The 14215-nt window shown below is 33.2% G+C and overlaps 2 protein-coding genes across 2 annotated transcripts; one reads left to right on the top strand and one right to left on the bottom strand.

Annotated features, from left to right (window-relative positions):
* Nucleotides 1–5054: 5054 nt before the first annotated feature.
* LOC120123094 (xaa-Pro dipeptidase-like) lies at nt 5055–5798 on the bottom strand. The gene has a single exon (XM_039142084.1). The coding sequence runs from the start codon at nt 5796–5798 to the stop codon at nt 5055–5057; it is 744 nt and encodes a 247-aa protein (XP_038998015.1).
* A 6184-nt stretch (nt 5799–11982) lies between these two features.
* Nucleotides 11983–14078, top strand: LOC120122914 (trihelix transcription factor GT-2-like). Its single transcript, XM_039141956.1, has 2 exons — nt 11983–12290; nt 12653–14078. Exons 1-2 carry the CDS (start codon nt 12088–12090, stop codon nt 13854–13856), a joined length of 1407 nt encoding a protein of 468 aa, XP_038997887.1. The 5' UTR covers nt 11983–12087; the 3' UTR covers nt 13857–14078.
* The last annotated feature ends 137 nt before the right edge of the window (nt 14079–14215 follow it).

Consider the following 14215-nt stretch of genomic DNA (forward strand, 5'->3'; position numbering starts at 1 on the left):
ACTTAGCGTGTGATTGTTTCACACGTAGGTTTCGAGAAGAGTAAAGAGTAATGCGGAGCAAGACAGGTCAGTTTTCCTTACCAAATGTCAGATCAGAAAATGTATGTACTGTTTACAGAGTGTAGTTGGCATGTAGTCTAAAGATATAAATGGTATGAACTCTGATATCTGTCGTAAACGTTTGGAAATAATTTAAATGTTATCAAAGTTTTTAAATTACCCACTATTTTATACGAATAAATGTTTAAAAAGTCAATGTGTCACTTCAGACTCGTATCCGGGTCGGATACGGGTTGGGGGTGTTACATAGTACTTGAAAAACACTCTAATATATTTTTTCCTAAAGAAGACTTGAGAATTTTTTTTTGAAAGAAAAATCTTTCGTAATAGCAAATATTTACAATAATCCGAAGATTTCAAGACATTATACAATCAAATATTTGTAAAATACACAGTTTGAATTTGAAGCCAAGCAAACGTCTTACTAAGTTAAGTGGAGGTGTAAGAAATCATCAATACAATTATCAATAATGTATCGTAAAATCTCAGATAATATATCATTTGAAAGATTAGATAAGAATATTTTAGATATCGTTAAATATGCAAGTGGTGACCACAACAAAAAATTATAGCATAATAAAAATGATAGATAAAAAAAATAGAAATCACAACTAAACATAAATATATAAATTATACTTCAAGCGTAAAGATAAATTATATGAATGATTTTTTTTTTGCAGAGATTCAACGGTCACATCCTTCATGAATAAGATATGCAAATTTTTTCTGCGTAAAGGAAATACTAATAACATAAAATAGATAATTTCAATAAATAAAGAATTAATTGATTTTAATCTCAGTAATAAAGAATTAATTGATTTTGTTCAAAACTAAAGAAACTCAGAGGATTCTGGAGTTACTTGGATATATGCAACAATTAGGGGAAATAGTGAAGATCTATTTGTGATATGTTTAAACCTTGTAAAATAACTTTGTTTATAATATAAAAAGTTGTTCTAAGGAATCCTTCTAGAATTAACACCTTGTATTTTACGTCTGTATTTTAATTTTCACCTTGCATTTTACCTTACACATTACATTCTATTAATTCATAGTCGTATTTTTCATATTCATTAATAAAATATCAACTTTAATAAAGAAGATTTTATGACAGAATATTGGGAACTTCCAAGCATCCGTACAACACCAGGAAAAAGCAATAGATGAAAAAATTGCCCAAATTGATAAAACTCGGCAAGATATACAAGAAAACATGAAAAATATGTAAGAAGATATGTTGAAAGCCCAGAGATAAATGTTTACTAAGTTTTCTAGTCTACTTGAAGGGAGGAATTTGAAGCATGGAAAAGGCTCGATGCCTGAAACTGTGACTGAGAGACCACTCTACCCACTTGGGTTCACCCTGGTTCAATCTTAGACACTCTAAGAAACACCTATTCATAAACGGAATGTGCACATTAATCCAGTTGGTGCATCTATGAACTTATATCCTAGAGTTAGCTCACACCAGGAAGAACATCAGCATCACCAAGTCCTAGATTTTGGTGAAGAAACTAGGTTAGAGCAAAACAAACAGCTAGAAGAGAAGTGGAAACAGCTAGAGGGGGAAATCAGGGCTATGAAGGAATATAGTAGTGTGTATGGAATCGATGCTAAGGAGTAGAGTCTGGTTCCTGACTTGGTGTTGCCTCTGAAGTTCAAAGTTCCTAACTTTGAGAAATTCAATGGCATGAGATTCCCCTCTGCTCACATCACAATGTTCTGAAGGGAAATGAATGGTTACATAGGGGATGATCAACTGTTGATTCATTGCTTCCAAGAGAGTTTGGCAGGATCATTTATTCGTTGGTACAATAAGCTGAGCAGGGTTCATATCAGGTCGTGGAAAGATTTGGCCAAAGCTTTTCTTGAGAAATATAAGCATGTGAGGCACAATCGAATTATACGACAAAGCATGGAAAAGATATCCAATGAGAGCTTCAGACAATATGCTTAGATATGGAGAGACGTGGCTATACAAGTTCATCCACCACTTGAAGAAGAAGAAACAAACATGCTCTTTATAAACATTTTAAGAGCTCCTTTCATTAGCCACCTCATAGGGAATTCATCTAAGAGTTTTGTTGACTTAGTTACAGCTGGAGAGATGATTGAGATGTAAATTAAGACTGGGAGACTCGATGGAGGTGAGTCTAGCAAGAAACCGCCAGTGATAAAGAAAGATAATGAGGTCAACAACATGAGAAAATATGACTTCAATAACATCATTGTGTCTCGATCACAATCCACGTGATCATCTACACAAAATTTTGCTAAGCAGATGGCAAGGGAGCCAAGGAAAGAGAGAGAATCTTCAATTTGATTTGATCCCTGTGTCCTACAATGAGTTATTCCATATATTATATGACAGACGTGGTGTCACCTTACCATGTGTCACCTCTACAACCTCCCTACCCTAAATGGTATGATGCTAACGTCCAATGTGAGTGTCACGCAGGGGTTCCTAGACATTCAATTGAGAATTAAACTTCCTTTAAGAAGATCGTTCAACGATTGAGAACAAAGAACATCATAAACTTTAGTGATAGCGAGTAACCAATCGTGGCTCAGAACCTACTGTCAAACCATGCAGGTACTTGCTGAGGAAAGATGAGAGAAAATCATAACAAAGGTGAATGAGTTAAAATCACCAATGCATTGGATATGGGGTCAAATGATCAAGGGTCAAATGATCAAGGCGTGTCTATTGGTCCCTAATCTAGCAGCTGAACAAGTTAAGAATGAGAATGCATGTCATTCTCACAATCATGAAGGACACACCATACAACATTGTCCTGAGTTCCAAGCTCTAGTACAAAGGATGATGGATGATAAGAAAATGAAGTTTTACAAATAAGCCACTGACGAAGAAGAAATAGAGATCTATGCATCCGAGGGTTTTTTCTAGGGGAGTTTACAATGCCAATTGTCCCTTAATTATCACATCGAAAACTCGTGTGGTAGAAAAAGTAACTCCTAAGGTGATAATCACACCCCCATCTCCATTTCCTTACAAAGAAAATAAGCAAGTTCCTTGGAAATATGAGTGTAAGATGGACAATATGGAGAAGGAGAAAGAATAAATGGGGCAAGTATGCCATTTCACTAGGAGTGGGAGATGTTAATCCTCAGTTCAACCCAAAGAACGTGAGAAACGATCTACCACTGATAAAGGAAAGAAAGTTGACTTATTGATAAAAGTGGATGAACCAGCCATCAACGAGCCAGTGACCGAGAACGAGGTTGTGGAATTTTTGAAATTCTTAAAACACAACGAATATAGCATCGTTGAACAGTTGCACAAGCTACATGCTCGTATCTCGATCCTTGCTCTTCTATTGAGCTCTGAGGCACATCGAGATGCTTTGTTGAAGGTCTTGAATCAAACTTTCGTATTGGTTTTATCTTTATTAACTTGAGCCATGAATATTATGATAATTTAATTTTCGTCCTTAAACATGTTTGTTTCTTTGTGATATAAGCTCTTTTTTTAAAAAGAAAATTATACTTAAGCTTTCTTATTTATTTCTTGCTCGATTTAATCCCATATTGTAATGATGTGTGTCGCCACCCTCTTTCGGGTGGGCCTAAAATTGGGCTTCGACTTAAAAAAACGTTAGAGCCGTCACCGATCATTTTTTATGAAAAATTGGTTGATCGGACAACGGACGTCAAATTTTAGAAAAAGTTTTAAATTCAAAATATGGTTACATTCGTGGACTTGGTTATGGAGTAAAGCCAAGTAGTTCCGAAGTAATATTCTTTCACAATAACAAATATTAATTTATCATCATAAAAAATTGTGACAAGTAATATTCTTTCACAACAACAAATTTTAACAAAATTATTTAGTCACAGTAAAAAGTTATAAAAAAATTTAGTGACGAAATAAAAATATTGAGAAAATAAATTTTGTTGTAATATGTCTTTTTGTCACTAAAACATTTTTTGTTTGATGTTATAATTTAACTTAATTGTGATGAAATTTACTTTTTGTGATAAACCCATCTCCATTTCCTTACAAAGAAAATAAGCAAGTTCCTTGGAAATATGAGTGTAAGATGGACAATATGGAGAAGGAGAAAGAATAAATGGGGCAAGTATGCCATTTCACTAGGAGTGAGAGATGTTAATCCTCAGTTCAACCCAAAGAACGTGAGAAACGATCTACCACTGATAAAGGAAAGAAAGTTGACTTATTGATGAAAGTGGATGAACCAGCCATCAACGAGCCAGTGACCGAGAACGAGGTTGTGGAATTTTTGAAATTCTTGAAACACAACGAATATAGCATCGTTGAACAGTTGCACAAGCTACATGCTTGTATCTCGATCCTTGCTCTTCTATTGAGCTCTGAGGCACATCGAGATGCTTTGTTGAAGGTCTTGAATCAAAATTTCGTATTGGTTTTATCTTTATTAACTTGAGCCATGAATATTATGATAATTTAATTTTCGTCCTTAAACATGTTTGTTTCTTTGTGATATAAGCTCTTTTTTTTTAAAAAAAAGTATACTTGAGCTTTCTTATTTATTTCTTGCTCGATTTAATCCCATATTGTAATGATGTGTGTCGCCACCCTCTTTCGGGTGGGCCTAAAATTGGGCTTCGACTTAAAAAAACGTTAGAGCCGTCACCGATCATTTTTTATGAAAAATTGGTTGATCGAACACCATTTTACCTGATATGCGTTTTACCATAAATGTGTCGGATTCGGGAGTCGGTTACAGTCAAGGAAGGATTAGCACCCTTAAACTGCCCTTTCGATACCATTTAATTTGTCGGTTATCTTAATTGCAAAAATTAAAATTAAAATTTAAATACTCAATTCAAATCATTTACCTTTTATTTGTTAAAATTATCCCTAAAAAAATAAAAAAAAATGTTAGATTAAAAAAATAAATACTAAATAATTAAAGAGAAAAAAATAAATTAAGAGAAAAAAATGTTAAAAAAATGTGTAAAATATGGTACACTTAAGAGACGGCGGGCTCCTACCTCAAATGCATGGCCATATCTCCATCTTCTAAGATCCTGTCATTAGGAGCAGCATCATGTCCATAATGTAGAGCAGAATTGTTTTCACCAGTAGCACAAATACATGTATATGAACAGTGCCTACCGTTTCCGTACATATAGGTATGACGAAGAAACATGCTTTCCAGTTGATGCTCTTTCATGCCTAATTTGGTTTTTCTCATAACCTCAACATGAGCTTCAGAACTTATATCGTTGGCAAATTGGATAAGAGCAAGCTCCAAGTCTGACTTGCAAACTCGACACTCGGTCAATATAGGAAGCAGAGTTGTTAAATCTGTCTCAAATTTTTCTATTCCCTCAAACTCTGTAGGTTTTGAGAAATTATTGCTATCGGTGTTAACCCCATGTAAGAGGAACAATAAAGGTTTTCCAGAACCCTTGTATTGGTCAACCAAGACCTGAGCAATCTCATCAGTGTAGTTTACCATGCTAACCATGTACCTTTCCTGAAAGTAGGAAACTGGCTTTATTTCTCCCATCCAAACAGCATAATCAGCAGGTAACCTGAAGAGCTCGAGGTGATCAGTGCAATAGCGCGTTTTCTCTTCACCTCCCTGGAGGAGAACGAAGTCGTGATGGGGGCGAGATGCGTCGGAAAGGTGTTGGCGAATAGAATTGAGCAGCTTTTGACGATTGGATACTTGGAGTTCCATAGGTACCGGCGGAGGAGAGAGAGACGTCGCCAACGTTGAAGCCATGGAAAATGGCTTCTCTCGTCGCCATCCCCCCCGCCCCCCACTAAGCTAGAGCAGCCGTGCCTTATCAAGCAAGTGGCAGGAGCCACCAATGCACCTAAAACCCACTTTTTAAGGACCCACAAAGCCATTACTCTCTAATGTCAGATAATGGGGTCAAGTACAGCGGATTTCATGGGATTCCAAGTAGATAATCTATCATACTACAACCCAACAAATATATATAAAATAATAATAATAATAATGGTATAATATTTTTTTGTCCGAATAAAAATAGGTGTTTACAATGCGCATATTTGTTTAGCCCCGAGAGTTGAATCTATTCCCTTATAACTTCATTCATTTTAGTCCATGATTTTGACACTAGACTTGGTGCACTTAGCCTCCAAAGATTTTGTTTTATTTTATCAATATTTTTGTATGGTACGCGTGGTTTTATATCTTTGCTTTCCGAAACATGTATGTATTTAATATAATTTATGTTTGTTATTTGGTAAACATAAGTCACGCGTATATTATATGTTATGACATGTATACAAGCTTATAATATCTTGTTAAATACACATATTTTATTATTACGTGATTGTTTTATTCTTCATGGTAGTTATTTTCCTATGTATGCTTCAATATTTTTAGTCACATGACATCACTTCCGCATAATATGTATGATCCTCACAAGTATAACTTGATTTAATTCAAATAATTGGATTAAGGGTAACACCTTTTAATTTTATGGTTGTGTGAAGTGATTGTCTTGACTTATAAGAAAATCACTTTCGATAATTTTAAAATAAAAATGTGTCCCGTCAAGTAAAACCCGAAAAATTGATTACGCTTAAAATTTGGAAACGAAAGAAATATTCGTCTATTTAAATTCTTCGAGAAAAGATCGTTAGAACTTATAAAAGGTCCAATCTCGATGCCTTTAAATAATCGAACATCCTTTTTATCTCTAAAAGGATTGGTAATTTATTTTTATTTTACTTTATTTTATCATCATTCATGCATTCGAATTAATAATGAATTTTTGAATGGAATAATGATATTTCTTTATTTCGTTGGTAATTTTTAATTTATTTTATTTTATCATCATTTATGCATTCTGTAACACCTCAACCCGTACCCGACCCGAATACGAGTCTGAGGTATCACATTGACTTTTCAAACCTTGACACTTAAAGAAAAACCCCGGGGAATTTAAAACTTGTTTAAAACAAAATACTTTAATTTACATAAAAGAGACCACAAAATACAAACTTGATCAGTGTACTCATAATTAACGACCTATTACATGCCAACATTCTATACACAATAAAATACATACTTTGTAGATTACTTCTGATCTGATCTTCTAGTAATAATATTGTCCTTGCTACTTCTATTCTTGCTCTTCACGTTTCTTGGTACCTACGTGTAAATCACTTACACGCTAAGTCATAGACTTAGTGAGGCAATAAATAAACATGTAACAGTAGATTCATGAATATGTATTCTTACTATTTGATCATGATATTTCAATATGCATGGATATATTTCCTATGACATATATAATCAAGTCATGCACACATGAAACTTACCTTTTTGCATCACTTTCACTTTAATTTATATTTCAATTGTTGTTGTTGTTGCCCATGTATATTACTGAGAATAGAGGTATGCGAGTACATTGAGGTTGTGCACCAAATGCTGTCACCACAGCTCGTATAAATTCCCTCATGGGGCACTGAACATTTGTTCAGTATTCGTCCCGAAGGACTGCTATATATGTCCCGTAGGACCACTACGTCCCGAATGACTACAATACCCTCGACTCTTGGCATGTCAACTATACCTATAGCTCTCGTATCATATACTATGGGCATTTATTATGAATATATTTCTCATCACTTGTTCTTTCTCTTCTGTCACATACCACATGTATGTGTAACCATATATTTCATATCATATCACATATTGCATATTCATATGTCATTTCATATATTCACATTGGTCATATCTCATAACATATATCACATATGCATATAATCATGTATATCATATCATATATCTTATGTTTCATGCTCTTATATTTATGCTTATCATGTATTCATGTACATATAAGAGTCACATATCAAATAACATTTTAGGAGTCACTTCTTACCATAGTAAATCCATCATTGGCTCATCGCAAGCCAATGTTCGTTCAATAATATAAGTACAATTAAAATTACACTCACCTTAGCCTTGCTTTGATTCGATTATAATCCTTTGATTATTCTGGAACTTGTTTAGGCTCAATATCTACATAAATATATCATTTCAAAACAACTATCAGAAGCCTAAACTTTAAACTTGATGTTAATAACTTAAATAGGTTTAATGAATCAAATTCCATTTTTTCATTTAGGGGGAATCTGTTCCCGGGGAATCGATATCCCCCCAGGGGGAATCTGTTCCCCTGCACATACTGGAATTTTCGTCCAAGAGGGGGAATCGATTCCCTTCATAGGGTATCGGTTCCCTCTACCCAGAAATTGTATTTTAACCCCGAAAATCATCAATTCTTCACTTAATTCTTCTATTTTAAACCCCTATCATGTCATTAAACTCAACTACCATTACTTAAACCAACTTATATCCATGAAAATCATCTATAACTTCAAAATCCTATCCTTCATATGTAATTCAAGAATCATACTCAAATTTTAATATGTTCTAAATACAATTCTAATACTTCTATCTTCTTATTCTCATAGATGACAAGTCAAATTCAACTTATCAACTCTATTCCATGATTTCATATAAAAACTCGTTTTCTTAAATCTCTTATAACTTCTTCATCTTTTGATTATAAGACAACTTAAGCTTTCCTTAAGCTTAGTTATCATCTAATGATCAAAACCTAATCTTCAATTTAACAAATAACCAACAAATAGAAAACTCACCTTATGCTCTGCACGTTGGAGAAGAAGAAGGTAAGAAGAAGAAGAGTTTTCTAAATACTCCCCCCCAACGTTTATCTCTTCATAAAGAGATAACAAAATATCTTTCATGTTAAATGACCATTTTGCCCCTTAATTCCTTTGATAATTATTAATTATTTTCAGGAAATATTTCCGAACAAATCATTACACTATTCAAATATCTTACTTAATCATCACATTCTGAAGTTTTACAATTTAGTCACTAACCCGTATTTTGGGATGTTACAAATTTGAATTAATAATGAATTTAAGAATGGAATAATGATATGTCTTTATTTCGATTGGAGTAAGAAATGACTGCTTTAATGCATGAAAAATCTTTTCTTCTCAATATGAAATAATTAAATATTATCGTTTTTCTTCCTAAAATTCAAGAAGTATTATTTAAAGGGATCTTAAATTAAATTAAATTAAATTCTAACTTGTAAATCTCATAGCAAAGACAACTAATCAATCGACTAGGTACCGATTTAGGGCACTGTGGGGATATTAACTCTTCTCCATGCGTAATCAACTCCCGAACTTAACTCTTTGGAACGTGGACTTAAAAATATTGTTTTAATAAAATTTAAATTAATATTTTATTAAAACAACAACCGTTTTGGAGTGTCCAATCACACCTTAATCAAAGATTTGTGATAACTTCTCAAACCATTTTTTTTAATTTTAAAAGGAAATATCAAATTAATTGAGACGATATATTTTAAAGATCACGCCACCAAAATAATAATAATAATAATATTTTTTTAAAAAGAATAAATCATAAAAATATTGATACAAATTAATTTTAAGTATTAAAATAAATCATATTTTAAACCTTCAAATCGGTGTCTCGTTGTAATTGCAATTATTAGCACGGAATTTGATGCGAAATGTAATTAATTAGAGTTAGAGAGTTGATCTAAGGTAAGGTTTATTTGTCCCTCCAGCTGTGAACCAATAATGTGTTGCATTACTTGTATTTTACTACTGATGAGGTGGCTTAATTAAAACCTACATCTTATGAATGAAGTTTTATAGTATAGGGTAAAATATACAAATGGTCTACTGGTTATAGGGTATTGCTTTGTTGAGTCATTGATTATTAAAAATTATAAAATAATCCCTCAACTATAGGACATTGATTTGTTGAGTCTCTCAAATATTAAGAGTTATAAAATGACCATATGACTATTCATATGTTCCAAACTTGTCATTTTTCGTTATAAATTTGAGGTAGTCTGAGTTGGATGTTAACTTGTTGACTGAGGTATGATAAAAATATGATCTTAAATCGTTTGAGCTATATTTTGTGGATCAACTCTCTATTTATATTATGTCGTCGAGCAAGTGCTTGAAACATTATATCGTCAAGTCAGTTCTTGAAAGCAATGGCGGTGCCATAAGACATCATTAAAATATTATTTATCATATTTCAGTTAATAGGTTAACGTCTAGCTCATATAACTATCAAATTTTTAACGAAAAATGACGAGTTTGAAACATATGAATAGTCATATGATCATTTTGTAACTTTTAATGGTCAAGGGACTCAACAAAATAGCTTCTTATAATTGGGAGACCATTTTGTAACTTTTAATAATCGGAGGACTCAACAAAATAGTATCTTATACTCGAGGGACCATTTGTGTATTTTATCCTATAGTATAAAAAATAAAGCATTTTGAACATGATATTTATTATTAGGGTAAAGTACACAAATAGTCCCCTAATTATAAGGTGTTGCTTTGTTGAGTCATTCGACTATTAAAAGTTACAAAATGGTCATTCGACAATTCATATATTCCAAAAATGTCATTTTTCATTAAAAAAATGACAACAACCTAAGTTGTACGTTAACATACTGTTTGAGATATGATAAAATCATATTTTATTAATGTCTATAGACATCGTTGTTACTTCTAAGCACTGACTCGACGACATAATATAAATAAATACTTGATTCACAAAATAAAGCTCAAACGGTTATATATCAGATTTTTATCATATCTCATTCAGCATGTTAACGTCCAACTCAAAGGCCGTCAATTTTTAACGAAAAATGACAAGTTTAGAACATATGAATAATCAAGTGACTATTTTATAACTTTTAAAAGTTAAGAGACTTAATAAAATGATATTATATAATCGAGAGATCATTTGTGTACTTTGCCCTTATTATTAACCAATATAAAACGAAATAATTAGAAATTAGTTGTAAGTGTAGATATTTTAATCCCGTGGGTCGCAATCAAATGGGTCCCATGCAAATGCGTTGGTTAGTTTAAGACCACATTATGAATTTTTTAACCATGCTTGAAAGCTTAGACTTTTGCATTAAAAAGTTGATACTTGCTAGGTAATGTGAAAACATCTCCGTATACCAAACGATTTCGTGAACCAATTCTACACTTCTTACGTAAAATCATCTTATTTTTCTAGATTTTCTTACGAACAACTTTTTTTTTTTAATAATTTAGGATGATTATAAATAATATACATTCACACTATTTCTTAGTCATCGACAATTTTCACCCTGCAGACACAACTTCTCGAACCCTCATCGAAGGAGAACAACACTCTTTTTAACCATTAAGATTGAAGATTTAATTATTTAAATGAAAATATTTTAGTTTTGTGGTATAACTAAGATTTAGGACTGTTCTCTTTAACATGTATAGTTTAATATGACACAAGACTTATATGTTTTAAATATAAAAATGATTAATATGATATTAATTCTTAACTGAATTTTGAAATTTAATGCAAATTTTCAATTTTTCAAATGGTTTGCCAAGAGTCCAAGTATCTTTTCGTGCTCAAATTGCTCAAAGCACACTTGCGTTGACCAAACTATTTGAATCCAAACATTCAAAAAGTCAAAGACAAAATGGTAGATAAAATTAAACCTGACAGTGTTCAGATATATTAATTTTTTTAGAAGTTACTGATTTAAACAGTTACGTCTATATAATGTTATATAATAAGATTTTGTACAAATATTATCTTATAATCATACTATTTAAATAAAATTTTTGAATTATTACCATTTTAACATAATTATAAACAATATGAACAATGTGAAAAAAAAATACCAGCTTGGTTTCAGCCCCACACACAGTCCCCATCTTATCTTATAAAAGAAACCCTAATTCACCTCAACCTTTCTTACCTACTTGACCCAATAAAATGGTAGAATTCTTAAGGCAAAAGAAAAACCCATCCCATAAATCTAAAAATATTTACTTTGTCAAAACCTTCAAGCAAAACCCAATTAAAATTTCACTTTTTTTTCCTTTTTTAAGTTTTGGGGGACTGTAAACTAATTTACTGAACTGCTCTGTTTGGTGATGATGGAAAATCCAAGTTTCCCAGAAAACAATACAGTCGCCGACAACGTCAGCTTAGAGAATGAAGAGAGTGAACGGAATTTTTCTTCAGGGAACCGTTGGCCGATGCAAGAGACTTTAGCTTTGTTGAAGATAAGGTCTGAAATGGACGTCGTTTTTAGAGACTCCGGTGTCAAGTCTCCTCTCTGGGAAGAAGTTTCCAGGTTTTATTACTTTTTTTTCATCTGAACCATGTTTGGATTTTTTTTCTCTGAGAAAATTTACTGGGAAATGTAGGGTTTTACACAGAAAATATGGAAACATTTGGGTTTTACTTATGTTGGGATATTGAATTCCTTCTAGTTTAATTGCACTATTTTGAAAGAACTTAGAGAGCTGTAAATACAGTAAAAAAGTTTTATGGGCAAAAAAAGTGTTTTTTATGCTATTTTGTTTTAAATTCACTCCCAGGTTCAATAATCTATTATCTTTAATATTTATAGTTAGTTAAGTTCAGTTTATTACATTAATTTGGTAAGTTAAAGTAATTAACTTTGAGGTGCAATAATGGGGTTTTTTTTATCAGGAAAATGGCTGAGCTGGGATATATTAGAAGTGCCAAGAAATGTAAAGAGAAATTTGAGAATATCTACAAATACCACAGGAGAACCAAAGGAGGTCGGTCCGGAAAATTAAATGGGAAGAATTATAGGTTTTTTGAGCAATTAGAAGCATTGGATCATCAACCTTCTTTGCTCGCACCTGCCAGTGGGAATTTCAACACCCCAGTAGAGCCTTTGAATGTTATCCATGATGCTATTCCGTTTTCGGTCCAAAACCCAGCTTTGAATTTCAATGAAACCTCTACCTCTATGACTTCTTCTTCCAGTAAGGAACCGGATGAATCGGAAGGGACTAGAAAGAAAAAGAGGAAACTGACAGACTATTTCGAGGGGTTGATGAGGGAGATGATGGAGAAGCAAGAGAATTTGCAGAAGAAGCTTATAGAGGCAATAGAGAAGTTTGAACAGGATAGGATGACTAGAGAGGAAGCATGGAAGGTACAAGAATTGGCTCGGATTAAGAGGGAGCGCGAGCTTTTGGTGCAAGAGAGATCCATTGCAGCAGCTAAAGATGCTGCCGTGCTAGCATTTCTACAGAAGTTTTCGGATCAATCAACCTCGGTGCAATTGCCCGAGACCACATTCGCTGTCGAGAAAGCCGTTGATAGGCAAGAAAATAGCAATGGTAGCGAGAGTTATATGCACCTAAGTAGTTCTCGTTGGCCCAAAGATGAAGCGGAGGCTTTGATAAGATTGAGGACTACTCTTGATTTGCAATATCAAGACAATGGACCCAAAGGCCCTCTATGGGAGGATATCGACAGCAATGAAAAACTTGGCTACAACCGAAGTGCTAAGAGGTGCAAAGAGAAATGGGAGAATATGAACAAGTACTTCAAAAGAGTGAAAGAAAGCAATAAGAAACGCCCTCAGGATTCCAAGACATGTCCTTACTTTAATCGACTAGATGCTCTATACAAAGAAAAAACTAAAAGGATTGATGGCTCGGTTAATTCCGGTTATGAATTAAAACCCGAAGAACTTTTGATTCACATGATGGCTGCTCAAGAAGAACGACCACATCAAGAATCAGCAACAACGGAGGATGGTGAAAGCGAGAATGTTGATCAAACTCGGGATGAAACCAGAAACATCGATGGAGGAGGAGAAGGAGATGCTTATCGAATTGTAGGTAATGATCCTTCTCCAATGGCAAATATTGGTTGATAGTGAGACAAATAGTGAAATTTCCTTTTTTGAATGCTTAAATTTTGTTAAAGTGAGTCAGGGTCCAGAGTGTAGCGTCTGTAAAATAGTTGTGTGGAGAGCATATTTGAGTTTTGAGAAGTTTCTTTTGATACAGCATGGCCATAAATGTATAGGTTCATCATCATATGTTTAGAATAAACTATGCGAGACAAAGTGAGTGGAATAAACTGTGTTTTTCAAATAAACTATTTTTAAGCTTTCGAAAAGTGAGGAAAAAAAGTGGGAAATGGTTTGTTTTGATTGGTTTGCTTGTGATTGTAAAGCATGACTCAGTGTAGAATTGCCTCAGCATTCAACAAGGTTAGAACTTTCTGATA

The sequence above is a fragment of the Hibiscus syriacus genome, unplaced genomic scaffold (genome assembly GCF_006381635.1).
Source record: "Hibiscus syriacus cultivar Baekdansim isolate YM2019G1 unplaced genomic scaffold, ASM638163v2 tig00110388_pilon, whole genome shotgun sequence".
Lineage (NCBI taxonomy): Eukaryota > Viridiplantae > Streptophyta > Magnoliopsida > Malvales > Malvaceae > Hibiscus > Hibiscus syriacus.

Coding starts and splice junctions, on each gene's coding strand:
- LOC120123094 (XM_039142084.1), bottom strand. CDS start 5,798: ATGGCTTCAACGTTGGCGACGTCTCTCTCTCCTCCGCCGGTACCTATG.
- LOC120122914 (XM_039141956.1), top strand. CDS start 12,088: ATGATGGAAAATCCAAGTTTCCCAGAAAACAATACAGTCGCCGACAAC. Junction 12,291..12,652: donor CTCTGGGAAGAAGTTTCCAG/GTTTTATTACTT, acceptor TTTTTTTATCAG/GAAAATGGCTGAGCTGGGAT.